We start from the raw sequence: 13,656 nt of genomic DNA on the forward strand, positions 1-13,656 counted from the left end.
AAAAAAGTACCGAACAAAAATATGTAATGCTTCATGAAGAAATTTGAGTGCATGGTTGAAAATACGGAGAGTGGGTCTTGGAACTGATTTTTCTATTCCTCCAACGGAAGTGGAAGCTACATCATTCATGAGATTATTATGCAAGAAAACTCAAAAGATTCTAAAAAATCCAAATTGACTGGCAAATAAGTGCGAGCAATAATTCTAAAAACTAGGATGTTTTATTCTAACAATAGAATGGCACTGAGGACTTTTCCACCTTCTTCTGTTTAATGTTTGTTAAATTTCTGTTTAATGTAATGAGTATGTTTACTAATCTTGCATTTTAAAGCATTATGGGCTTATCTTATCTACTCAAAACCATAAAGAATTTTACAAATGCCGCATGAATTGAAGATCTAGTATTCCATCATTTATAAGTGAAAACTTGATTTTATTTACAAGTAGAAAGGAAACTGTAAAACCATATTGCTTGAAGAATTTAGAAAGATAGTATTGGATTTTAGGATGAAAGCTGACAAATAGAAAGAATTGAAGGTGATGGCAGTTTGAAATGTTTTTTTATATGTAGTGTCTGAGGTCTAGAAAAATAACCATGAGACTCAGTACCTTTCAGAATATTACATTCTTTATCAGAATGGAAGGAGATAAGCATGAATGAGTTTTTGAAATAAGAAAATGGTAAACAGCCTCTTTTGTTGTTGTTTATGATTCTGAACAGAGTAAGCATATGGGAGCTAGGATACGGTAAACATTTATAAAACTGTTTATGTCAAATACATTTTTTAATTGCAGAACAAGTACATCTAAGAATGGAAGAGAATGGTTGAGTTCAGCTTAAAATGTAAATTGTATGTTCACATCTAAAATGTTCAGAGTTGAAAGTAAATCTTGAAATTCAAAAGTGATTTATTTGAAACTGGTAGATTTTTAAGCAAATTTAACATAGCATTAATTGTGTTACAATATTTTTTTGTGTCATTTAAAAAGTAATTGTAAAAATATTGAGGAAAAATTATCTTAGAAAAACTTTACCTGTATTCTGATTCAGAAGTAGCTATTGTTAGTCAAAATGTATTAGAGATATTGGGTTTCAGCAGCTTTATTGACTTTTCTCTTTTTTCTACCTCCTAAATTTCTTTTTGTGTTAAAAGTTAGCCTTAATTAAGTTACTAATTCAGAAGTCAAACAACAAAAATCAGCGTTAATTTACAAAATTTTCACAGGACTAGTTTTGATGGTTTTACCGAACCATCATCTTCAGCTGCAAAACCGCAAATGAACAAGATAGGAAATAATGTTTAGATAAGATAAGAAAGCCTGGACAAGAATAAGCAAGTGGCGCCATCTGTTGGCGAAACCAGAACTAAAACATAATTTCTCTAAAAGCCGAAGGCAAATTTGGATTGGAATTAGGATCGTTAACTAGAACAGAAAGATTTTTATGAATGTGAAATGCCTCTAGAAAATCCAGTTCTCCAATGGAAGATGTTTTTTGAATAATTTTGGCAGCAGAAAAATTGAAAGTGTGATTTTCGGACCAACAATGTTGAGCAACAGAAGACTTTTGTGTTTCCTTTTTTCTAACATATGTCTCGTGTTCTTTGACGCGAAATTTTAAGGCTCTCTTAGTTTGGCCAATGTAAATTAAACCGCACTGGCAAGGAATCCTATAAATACCCCAGGAATTCATATCCGGAATGGGGTCCTTGAGTATAGAAGTTGGAATTTTATTGATGGGAGAGTAAACAACCCGAAAGTTAAATTTCTGCAAAATATGTGCAACTTTATAGCTAATTGATGGAAAGAAGGGAATGACAACAGAATTTTTATAATCTCCTAAAATAAGAGTGTGGCTTTTAGTGTGTTGAGATGAGAATTTTTTAACTGCTTGATTAATAATGTTGGGTGAAAAGCCCCTGTCAATAGCTATTGCTTTTAAATAATTTAGTTCTTCATCAAGGGCTAGTTTGGAGGAGCAAACTTGAAGAGCACGGAAAACATAGGAATAAAATGAAGCTAACTTTTGTTTAGTCGGATGACATGATTTAAAGTGTGGTGGAAGGCAAACCGATGAAGGTTTACGGTAAACTGTAGTACTGAAGTTGGATGTCTTACGTGTGACCAGAATGTCGAGAAACGGAAGAGAACTGCAAGTCTCAAGTTCAAAAGTGAACTGAATAGCAGGATCAATAGAATTCATTGTTGAAAGAACTCTATTTAAATCATCTTTATTACCTTCAAACAGGGTAAAAGTATCGTCTACGTAGCGGAACCATGCCGGGAAGTTTAAAGTTTCAAACAATTTTGATTCATAATAATGCATGTAGATATCAGCCAGGATGGGACTGAGGGGGCTTCCCATGGCTAATCCCTCAGTTTGCTTGTAATATTTATTTTGGAAAACAAAATGTGTTTGTTTCAAACAGAGTTGAGTGAGAGAAATTAGCTCATCAATTTCGATGCAAGAGAAATGAAATTCGCGAAGTCTGGTTTCTAGACATCTTAATGCACCCTCCACTGGGACATTGGTGAATAATGATTTTACATCAAAAGAAACCATGAGTAAATTACGAGGAGAAATGTTTTTAACCTTTTTTACAAACTCTATTGAATTTTTTATGGTGTAAATGTTATTGTCTAATAGAGTGGAAAATCTAGAAACTAAATATTTAGCTAATGGATACGAGGCAGTACCTAAATTTGATACAATAGGGCAGAAAGGAATACAACTTTTATGAATTTTGGGAAGAGCATATAATCTTTCACAATTCGCAACAGATGGGATAAGCGAATGTTTTAAGTTGCTTGAAATGATTTGCGAAGATTTGATCGCAGTTTTTATTTTGGATAAGTCCGAAGGTGAAGGATCTTTAGGGATCGGATTATATGGTCCTTCATTTAAGAGTTTAGTGACACCATCGATGTAAGTGTTCTTATCCATGACGACTATCTGGCCACCTTTGTCGGCCTTTGAAACGACAATATCCGGGTTAGAATGAATCTCGTGCATTGTAGCTCTTTCTCTCGCAGTTAGATTTGGTTTCAAAGGTTTATTATTGAATTTCACATTATGAGCGATAAGATGCCTAATCATTTCTTTCTGTGAATCTGAAACTTTACTGAACTTGAAAGCTTTTTCGATAGGAGCCAAAATCTTTGGAATTGAGGGTTTACAGGTTTGTGAGAAGTTAAAATTATATTTTAGAATTCTCTCTTGTTCTTCTGAAAGACTAACATTAGAAATATTAACTATTGGCTTGATGTTTACAATGGGAAGATTTTTTGAACTACTTGAACTGGAAGACTGTAAAAGAAGTTTTTCGAATTTAACTGCAAGGGTGTTTTTATGACGGTTAACTGCATTCTCCGTTCTAGACCAAGACTTTTGTTCAAGGGCAGTGAATTTTGGATATGTTTTAGCGAGTTCCAGATGAAGCTTATAGAGTTCATGTTCAATTTTGGACAATTGTTGACGTGTATCCCTTATCACGGACCGAAGTAAGGCAAGTTTGCAATTTAACAGAATTCTTGAAACGCGACTCGAAGGTTTTTGATTAGATTTGATTTGAATAAAATTGGGGATCAATTTTTTACATTTACATTTAAGTAAAAAGTCAAGATGATTCAGGAATTTTTGCCATTTCGGGCTTAATTTAGTGAAACGATTAACGGATGAAGGCATGATAAACAATGTAGAAAATCAAACTAAATTAACTGAGCAATAATAAAGTACACACAAAATAGCAGAAAAATCCCTCACTGAAATGAATAGAAAACAAAATGTTTGTAAGCAAAATGCATGAAATCAGACAAGCAAAGCACAATATCCAAATGTACAAAACATAAACATAACTTGAAAATTGCAAAAATGTACTCACCGAAACTCCTACAATCACAAAATGGCGGCCACACCACGTGCAAAAAAGAAAGCAAAATGTAAGCCTGTTTGGGGCTTCTATAATTAAGACACAATAACACGCCGAATAATAATTGTGCCAGATTATATGCTCTTCCCAAAATTCATAAAAGTGGTATTCCTTTCCGCCCTATTGTATCAAATTTAGGTACTGCCTCGTATCCATTAGCTAAATATTTAGTTTCTAGATTTTCCACTCTATTAGACAATAACATTTACACCATAAAAAATTCAATAGAGTTTGTAAAAAAGGTTAAGGCTCTTCTAGTCTAGTCTAGGTTAAAAACATTTCTCCTCGTAATTTACTCATGGTTTCTTTTGATGTAAAATCATTATTCACCAATGTCCCAGTGGAGGGTGCATTAAGATGTCTAGAAACCAGACTTCACGAATTTCATTTCTCTTGCATCGAAATTGATGAGCTAATTTCTCTCACTCAACTCTGTTTGAAACAAACACATTTTGTTTTCCAAAATAAATATTACAAGCAAACTGAGGGATTAGCCATGGGAAGCCCCCTCAGTCCCATCCTGGCTGATATCTACATGCATTATTATGAATCAAAATTGTTTGAAACTTTAAACTTCCCGGCATGGTTCCGCTACGTAGACGATACTTTTACCCTGTTTGAAGGTAATAAAGATGATTTAAATAGAGTTCTTTCAACAATGAATTCTATTGATCCTGCTATTCAGTTCACTTTTGAACTTGAGACTTGCAGTTCTCTTCCGTTTCTCGACATTCTGGTCACACGTAAGACATCCAACTTCAGTACTACAGTTTACCGTAAACCTTCATCGGTTTGCCTTCCACCACACTTTAAATCATGTCATCCGACTAAACAAAAGTTAGCTTCATTTTATTCCTATGTTTTCCGTGCTCTTCAAGTTTGCTCCTCCAAACTAGCCCTTGATGAAGAACTAAATTATTTAAAAGCAATAGCTATTGACAGGGGCTTTTCACCCAACATTATTAATCAAGCAGTTAAAAAATTCTCATCTCAACACACTAAAAGCCACACTCTTATTTTAGGAGATTATAAAAATTCTGTTGTCATTCCCTTCTTTCCATCAATTAGCTATAAAGTTGCACATATTTTGCAGAAATTTAACTTTCGGGTTGTTTACTCTCCCATCAATAAAATTCCAACTTCTATACTCAAGGACCCCATTCCGGATATGAATTCCTGGGGTATTTATAGGATTCCTTGATAGTGCGGTTTAATTTACATTGGCCAAACTAAGAGAGCCTTAAAATTTCGCGTCAAAGAACATGAGACATATGTTAGAAAAAAGGAAACACAGAAGTCTTCTGTTGCTCAACATTGTTGGTCCGAAAATCACATTTTCAATTTTTCTGCTGCCAAAATTATTCAAAAAACATCTTCCATTGGAGAACTGGATTTTCTAGAGGCATTTCACATTCATAAAAATCTTTCTGTTCTAGTTAACGATCCTAATTCCAATCCAAATTTGCCTTCAGCTTTTAGAGAAATTATGTTTTAGTTCTGGTTTCGCCAACAGATGGCGCCACTTGCTTATTCTTGTCCAGGCTTTCTTATCTTATCTAAACATTATTTCCTATCTTGTTCATTTGCGGTTTTGCAGCTGAAGATGATGGTTCGGTAAAACCATCAAAACTAGTCCTGTGAAAATTTTGTAAATTAACGCTGATTTTTGTTGTTTGACTTCTGAATTAGTATTTATTCGGCGTGTTATTGTGTCTTACTTAATTAAGTTATTAAAATAGTGTTCTTAATATTTTGAGTAGAAAGGCTCAAAACTGCTTCTGAAGTGCTGTATTTACAAAGTATCTATTACCTTTATTTATTCAAGTATTAATTTTGCTGGTAACTTCAAATCATAGAATGATTTCCTGACTCATTGAATATGCAAGATAGTGGGAGGTAGCATATGTAAATTGGCCATAAATCTCATGATCAGATAAATATCGTCATGACTGTTTGAGAGGTAAAGAAAGGTGATTGTGATTAATGCTTGAAAATATATATGAATTGGAAGTATATTTAAAGGATGCAAATATTATTCAAAGTTGTAGAGTTTGATTCTGTTTAATTGAATAATTTTTCATTTTAAAATGACTGCATGAAATAAACAACTGTTGATATCAGTTGCTAAAGGATTTTTATATCGTGAAACTCAGTGCCAAGCTATAGAACTTTTATGCTTAGCTATGCAGCTAGAAAAGTAATATGTAATGTGAAAGTAAATAGGAGGATAAATTGTATTAATTATGCCAATTTTTAAATTCAGAGAAGTTAACTGTAAGCTTCTAGTTTACATATACATATCATGTCAAAAGTTAATATACATATTAAATTACTGTTACATAAACTGCATGTAGTCAGTCAGTCATACCGGTATCGCAGAGATATCGCGCAGAGTACGACGTATCCTGCTCAATGATAGAATTACCCGTATGGGCACATGACGGTAAAAACAGGATGGGCCAAGGAGGCATTGGAGGTAGGTGAGAGGAGGTGACCATGCAGAGAAATACCAAGTAGAGGCTGGTGTTGCGCAATCTGACGAGTGTCTGTTCGTGACATATACATGTATAAAATAATAAACAGAAAGTTAAAATAAAATAAAATTATTTACAGGGTACATAAATACACAAATAAGGTACAAAATAAAATACAAATCCAATCAAAATAAATATTTACATATGTACAAAGTGTTCGTGAACTATCATAATTAAGTAGGGAAATTTGCATTCCTCGTGATATGTGCAGCGTACGGTCTTATTTTGTAGTCCTCTTGCAGAGGTATATAATCAAACGTGTTGAATTGAGCAAGGTACGGGCAATTGACAGCTCTTTCGAAGAAACTGCTGTTGGTGCGGTGAAGAAATTTGTCAACAGCCTCAATTTTTAGATCTGTATGAAGCGTGTCATTAGAGACAAAGTAGTGTGCGTTTGTCATTAAACGCAGGGCTTTGTTTTGGATAATTTGCAATTTATTTATATCTCTATGTATTAAACTGCATGTATATGAAGCTAAAGTATTTAAAAACAGAGTTTAAAAACAAACAAAAAAAGAGGGGAATTTTTGGATAAAAAATGCTTAAATTCTTTTAGCCAGATATCAGGAGGGAAGCATAATTTTTGGCAGGGGGTAGGGAAGTGTGGATATAGCAAGATTTTTTTCTTCTCCCAATCTCATTCACTTGAGCCTTCACAGTATAAAATTTAGCAGAAAAGATTTCTTCAGTATGACAAAATGTTTTTCATGTTATGTGGGTTTATAGTTATAAAATTATGCAAATAATAATAAATATTAATTTTTTATGCATACATTTAAAATTTTTCTTTAGAAATAACTGCTGATTTTAATATTATTCCATTTATATTTTTATAGACTCCTCTCGGTACAATGAATGGTGTAGTACCTATATTCTGGATTCTAGGACACCAAAGTTAAATGCTTTACGAATTCTGCGGGCCATGCAGTTGTCAAAACCAATTTTATTGGAAGGTAGTCCAGGTGTTGGAAAAACAAGTATGATCAGTGCTTTAGCTAAAGCCTCTGGGCATAAGTTGGTGCGCATTAACCTGTCAGAGCAAACGGTATGAAAACCTTCTTAAATAGCAGTTTGCATTAACAATTTTATTACTCATTTGTTTTCCTGTTTTTATTTTTTCATTGAACATTTGTTTTATACTGTGTCTCATTGTAAAATAATGTTGCACTATCATTCATAAAGTTTTCTATGTTCGTGCCTACAATTCTTTATGTATGTAATGTTGTTTCTTAAATTTAAGATTAAGTATTTTTTGTAAAAATTAAACTCATTTCAGGATATATCTGATTTGTTTGGCGCTGATTTGCCTGTTGAAGATGGTGAGAAAGGTGAATTTGCTTGGCATGATGGGCCATTACTTCAAGCTTTAAATCAGGGTGACTGGATTTTACTTGATGAGGTGAAACTGATGTTTATGCTTGCTTTTTATAATTTTTTATAATTTCATGTACAGACGTATATTGATATTTTTTGAATGGTAATGAATAAAATAGGCTATGTAATGTTAACATTTTGCTCTTAATTTCTGCCTTTTTTTTTGTATTATAAATTTTTTGTAGACTAATGTAAAAAGTATGTGTACAAATTTTATGTTTGCTGTTTCATTTGCAAGGTTACTAACTCTTTGCTGAAAAGCCCGCCTTTTTTTTAATTCATGCAAAAATCTCTCTCACTCTTTTTTTAATATGTGTGCGTGTGTGTATAGCATTGTGTATTACTAAAATTATTCATCTTAATATCATCATTCATTCATTTTTAAGTTATTCATCTCTCATCTAATTTCTTTCCTTCTTGGAAAAAATGCAAATTGTAAAATTTCGATTATTTGATGCTTTTCAAAAGTGTTTGTTAATTCAAGTGTAAGCTTTAGATGTGTGGTAAGTTTACATTATAATTCTGTCTTATTTGTAGCTGAATCTGGCTTCTCAGTCTGTTCTTGAAGGGCTGAATGCATGTTTGGATCATAGGAATGAAATACATATTCCTGAACTTGGTCAAACATTCCATGTAAGAAAGCATGTTTCCCGAATATTTGGATGTCAGAATCCTCATAGGCAAGGAGGAGCTCGTAAAGGCCTGCCAAGATCATTTTTAAATCGGTTTACTCAGGTAATTTTTGTGATTCATTTTTTAATAAGCTAGTTGTAATTTATTTAGAGTGGTTCTGATCTGATAACTTGCTCCCACCTTTTATTGTAACACATTTGAAATGTTTCATACTATTGTTTGCTCAACAGATTTGATGTGCATTATCTTTTATTAAAATCAAACCATTGAAGTAAGCTGAAGAAATGCAAATTAAAGTACTATAGGCTTTTATGATGATCGATTTGGTGTATTTGATTATGCCAAAAGTATATATAGCAAGAGCTATCTGTTTAAGAGGACGGAGTGCCTTTGTGGAGGACTTTCTAAAGGAAGCTGGTTCATATCCCAGAGTTGCCAACTCTCCCGATTTAGGCAGGAGACTCCCGATTTTTGATCGCTCTCCTGCCAACCCGATTTACAATATATTTCTCCCGACATTTTCTTATTCTTAATATTTCTCACGATTTTTATGGAACTTGGCTTAATACTTCGTTTATATGGGGGGGAGGAAGTGATTATGGACGTCTGAAAGCAACTGAATTTTCTCTAGATTATATCTAAAATAAAACCTTGGGAATCAGATGAGAATTTCTGCTTTGTGAGTGACAGCATACGTATCCAGAACATGGACCTTATAAGAGATAGACTAACCCAGTGGCCGGGGCGCGCGTCATGGACATGTCGGCAAGAAAGAGTAGGAACATTTGCAAGGTTACTAACTCTTTGCTGAAAAGCCCGCCTTTTTTTTAATTCATGCAAAAATCTCTCTCACTCTTTTTTTAATATGTGTGCGTGTGTGTATAGCATTGTGTATTACTAAAATTATTCATCTTAATATCATTATTCATTCATTTTTAAGTTATTCATCTCTCATCTAATTTCTTTCCTTCTTGGAAAAAATGCAAATTGTAAAATTTCGATTATTTGATGCTTTTCAAAAGTGTTTGTTAATTCAAGTGTAAGCTTTAGAAGTGTGGTAAGTTTACATTATAATTCTGTCTTATTTGTAGCTGAATCTGGCTTGTATTGTAACACATTTGAAATGTTTCATACTATTGTTTGCTCAACAGATTTGATGTGCATTATCTTTTATTAAAATCAAACCATTGAAGTAAGCTGAAGAAATGCAAATTAAAGTACTATAGGCTTTTATGATGATTGATTTGGTGTATTTGATTATGCCAAAAGTATATATAGCAAGAGCTATCTGTTTAAGAGGACGGAGTGCCTTTGTGGAGGACTTTCTAAAGGAAGCTGGTTCATATCCCAGAGTTGCCAACTCTCCCGATTTAGGCAGGAGACTCCCGATTTTTGATCGCTCTCCCGCCAACCCGATTTACAATATATTTCTCCCGACATTTTCTTATTCTTAATATTTCTCACGATTTTTATGGAACTTGGCTTAATACTTCGTTTATATGGGGGGGGGAAGTGATTATGGACGTCTGAAAGCAACTGAATTTTCTCTAGATTATATCTAAAATAAAACCTTGGGAATCAGATGAGAATTTCTGCTTTGTGAGTGACAGCATACGTATCCAGAACATGGACCTTATAAGAGATAGACTAACCCAGTGGCCGGGGCGCGCGTCATGGACATGTCGGCAAGAAAGAGTAGGAACATTTGCAAGGTTACTAACTCTTTGCTGAAAAGCCCGCCTTTTTTTTAATTCATGCAAAAATCTCTCTCACTCTTTTTTTAATATGTGTGCGTGTGTGTATAGCATTGTGTATTACTAAAATTATTCATCTTAATATCATTATTCATTCATTTTTAAGTTATTCATCTCTCATCTAATTTCTTTCCTTCTTGGAAAAAATGCAAATTGTAAAATTTCGATTATTTGATGCTTTTCAAAAGTGTTTGTTAATTCAAGTGTAAGCTTTAGAAGTGTGGTAAGTTTACATTATAATTCTGTCTTATTTGTAGCTGAATCTGGCTTGTATTGTAACACATTTGAAATGTTTCATACTATTGTTTGCTCAACAGATTTGATGTGCATTATCTTTTATTAAAATCAAACCATTGAAGTAAGCTGAAGAAATGCAAATTAAAGTACTATAGGCTTTTATGATGATTGATTTGGTGTATTTGATTATGCCAAAAGTATATATAGCAAGAGCTATCTGTTTAAGAGGACGGAGTGCCTTTGTGGAGGACTTTCTAAAGGAAGCTGGTTCATATCCCAGAGTTGCCAACTCTCCCGATTTAGGCAGGAGACTCCCGATTTTTGATCGCTCTCCCGCCAACCCGATTTACAATATATTTCTCCCGACATTTTCTTATTCTTAATATTTCTCACGATTTTTATGGAACTTGGCTTAATACTTCGTTTATATGGGGGGGGGAAGTGATTATGGACGTCTGAAAGCAACTGAATTTTCTCTAGATTATATCTAAAATAAAACCTTGGGAATCAGATGAGAATTTCTGCTTTGTGAGTGACAGCATACGTATCCAGAACATGGACCTTATAAGAGATAGACTAACCCAGTGGCCGGGGCGCGCGTCATGGACATGTCGGCAAGAAAGAGTAGGAACGATCTGGTTTACTTTAACACTGAAACCTATGGCGTTTGTATCACATAATTCTTTTTAATTATTAAATGTGATACGTTGTATAGTGATGAGATTATAAAAGCCACAGTTTTTTCCAAATAGGATTTAATATATCTCATTAAAGCACATACTGCATTTCGGGCATTTTTTTCACGCGTAATTCTTGTACAGACATTTTTACTTTAGTAAAATGGTCAAAACTCTAGGCACAAAATTTATGAACTTAATTTTGCGCACAAATAACGTAAAATTAAATAAGATTGATGGTACAGGATGCTTTGAAATAAATAAGGTAAAATTAAACAAGATCTGATAATTTTTTTAAAAAATTTAATGACCATTTTCAGGCAAGGATTTTCAAAACTATAATAACATTACAAAACAATCATTTATTTGATTTATATCATCATTAACTTATTAACATTAAAGTGGAATATTTATTTTAGTAATTTATAAAATTTGGAGCATAAAATTTTCTGATTGTAATGAAGCGGAAAAAAATGGTAAAATAAAATCTAGAAGCATTAAGATATTATATTACACCCAAAAGAAACCTTTTTTTAACGTTTTGTGTGTTACCTATATTTATTAAATATCATATTCTTCGCCCGTAAACCACATACATTTGAAAACAGCATATCTTTAGAATTTCCGCACTGGAGATAAAACTGTTATTTTCCGTACAGTGCTTGCTCTCTCTGAACTCGTTGAGTTTGTTAATCAAAAATTCGTTAAAGTTTTACAAAATAGGAAATAGATTAAAACAAATTCGAAATTCAGCCGTCCAGATGCCCATGTTCGAGTGGAGGTTTACATTATTCAAAATTTGATGGCTCTAGATACTTTCGTTTTTGTCAGATTGCGAGAACCATACATGTATTCATGCAGATTCTTCATTATTGAATTTCTTTGCATAGAATACAGGGCGATAATATTTGGTAACAACAATTTGCAAGAGACACGGACATTTATAGTAAAACAGCGCAAAGTGCCGCTTCGAAACTAACAGCCTTTCTAGGCCACTGCCCCTGTAAGCTAATAAATTAGATTAACAGTAAATAATAATAAAAAAAAATCTTATGCAGAACTAAAAATAAATTTAAAATCACTATAAAATACAAGCAAAATTAATTATTACGGTTAAATACAATTTTAATATTAGAATTAAATGTATGAATATTTTTAAGGAGTCAAACGTGTTTATCACTATGATGTATTATGAAATATAATTGAAATAAAATTCCTTAATAGAAATTGTGCTATAATACTCATCTATAATTTTAAAAAAGCAGCACAATGTATAATTTTAAACACAACTTTCAAAAATTCGTTTTTAAATATTTTAGTATTTTTTACTTATTTCCACCAATAAAAAGCATAAAAATTTCAAGAGAAAATTGATTATTTGAAATTTTCTATTGGTTCAGATTTAAAATATTATTTTCTAAAAGAAGTAGTTACAAATTTCCTTACAGCATAGGAAAAGCTAAAAGATATCCAGTCCTGAAAGCATGCAATAGCTTTATAATTATTTGGAACGTTAATTATGCTTGATAAATATGCTAAATTGTTTTAATCGGTCTGAGTTTCAAAAATAAAAATATGTAGAAATTCTAATTTGTGAAATGAGGCTCTACAACCAGCTTTTTCTTGACAATTATACACGCTGCAATAGGCAACCAATGTTAAATTTCTGCAAGTCGTCCCTACTCCTCTGATGTGATGTTTGCGATGTGTACCGCCTGTCATTGCAATTTTTCGATTTCGCATAGTGGAAGGGCGAATGTTCTCAAACATGTGCGTACACAAAAACACAAGGACAACATAAGTTGTTTTGAAAAAAAAAAACGAAAAATTAAATTTTTCTTCGGAAACAAAAGACTAAAAAGTCATTAATGCAGAATGTCTGTTCTCTGCCTTTTTACTGGAGCACAACCTGCCACTGAATGCATCGGATCACGCTGCAGCTTTATTTAGAAAAATGTTTCCCGATAGTGAAATCGCTAGGAAATACTCAAGTGCAAGGACCAAAACAGGTGCAATTGTTAAAGAAATGGGTTTGAATAATAAATCTTCAGTTATTGATTGCGTTAAAACAGCTCCATTATGCCTCTCTATGGATGGAAGCAATAATACCAATTCAAAACTGTATCCAATTGTTGTTTCTTTTTTTTAATCCAGAGTCTTCAGAAACTGAGTGCAGTTTACTTTCTGTCCTCACTTTAGAAGGACATTCGACAGGCTTTAATATAGCACAGCTAATTATTAAAACTTTAAAAGAAAATGCAATCCCTCTGGATAATTGCTTAGCACTTGGTGCAGATAATGCACCAGTAATGGTAGGCTTGAAGACTGGTGTTGCAGGCATCTTAAGACAGGCAAATTCAGTTTTGCAGATTATGAGGTGCACCTGTCACCTCTTAAATTTAGCAGCTGAAAAAGGGCTTAGCTTCTTTACCAATAAATGTGGATGAACACATTGTTGATATTTAATATTATCTTGAAAGGTGTTCTAAGAGAAAGGAAAAATTGAAACAGTTCCGAC

At 33.0% G+C, this 13,656-nt stretch overlaps 1 protein-coding gene across 1 annotated transcript in view; it reads left to right on the top strand.

The window, feature by feature from the left end:
• LOC118195958 (midasin) overlaps nt 1-13,656 on the top strand; it is a 589,327-nt gene that overhangs the window by 147,162 nt on the left and 428,509 nt on the right. The window contains exons 34-36 of the mRNA XM_085823548.1: nt 7,300-7,508; nt 7,740-7,862; nt 8,375-8,572. Coding sequence (XP_085679674.1) covers nt 7,300-7,508; nt 7,740-7,862; nt 8,375-8,572 — 530 coding nt within the window. The remainder of the gene's footprint in view (nt 1-7,299; nt 7,509-7,739; nt 7,863-8,374; nt 8,573-13,656) is intronic.

This window comes from Stegodyphus dumicola, chromosome 9, assembly GCF_044657685.1.
Source record: "Stegodyphus dumicola isolate Sdum_Otavi_A_Nest chromosome 9, ASM4465768v1".
NCBI classification, from domain to species: domain Eukaryota; kingdom Metazoa; phylum Arthropoda; class Arachnida; order Araneae; family Eresidae; genus Stegodyphus; species Stegodyphus dumicola.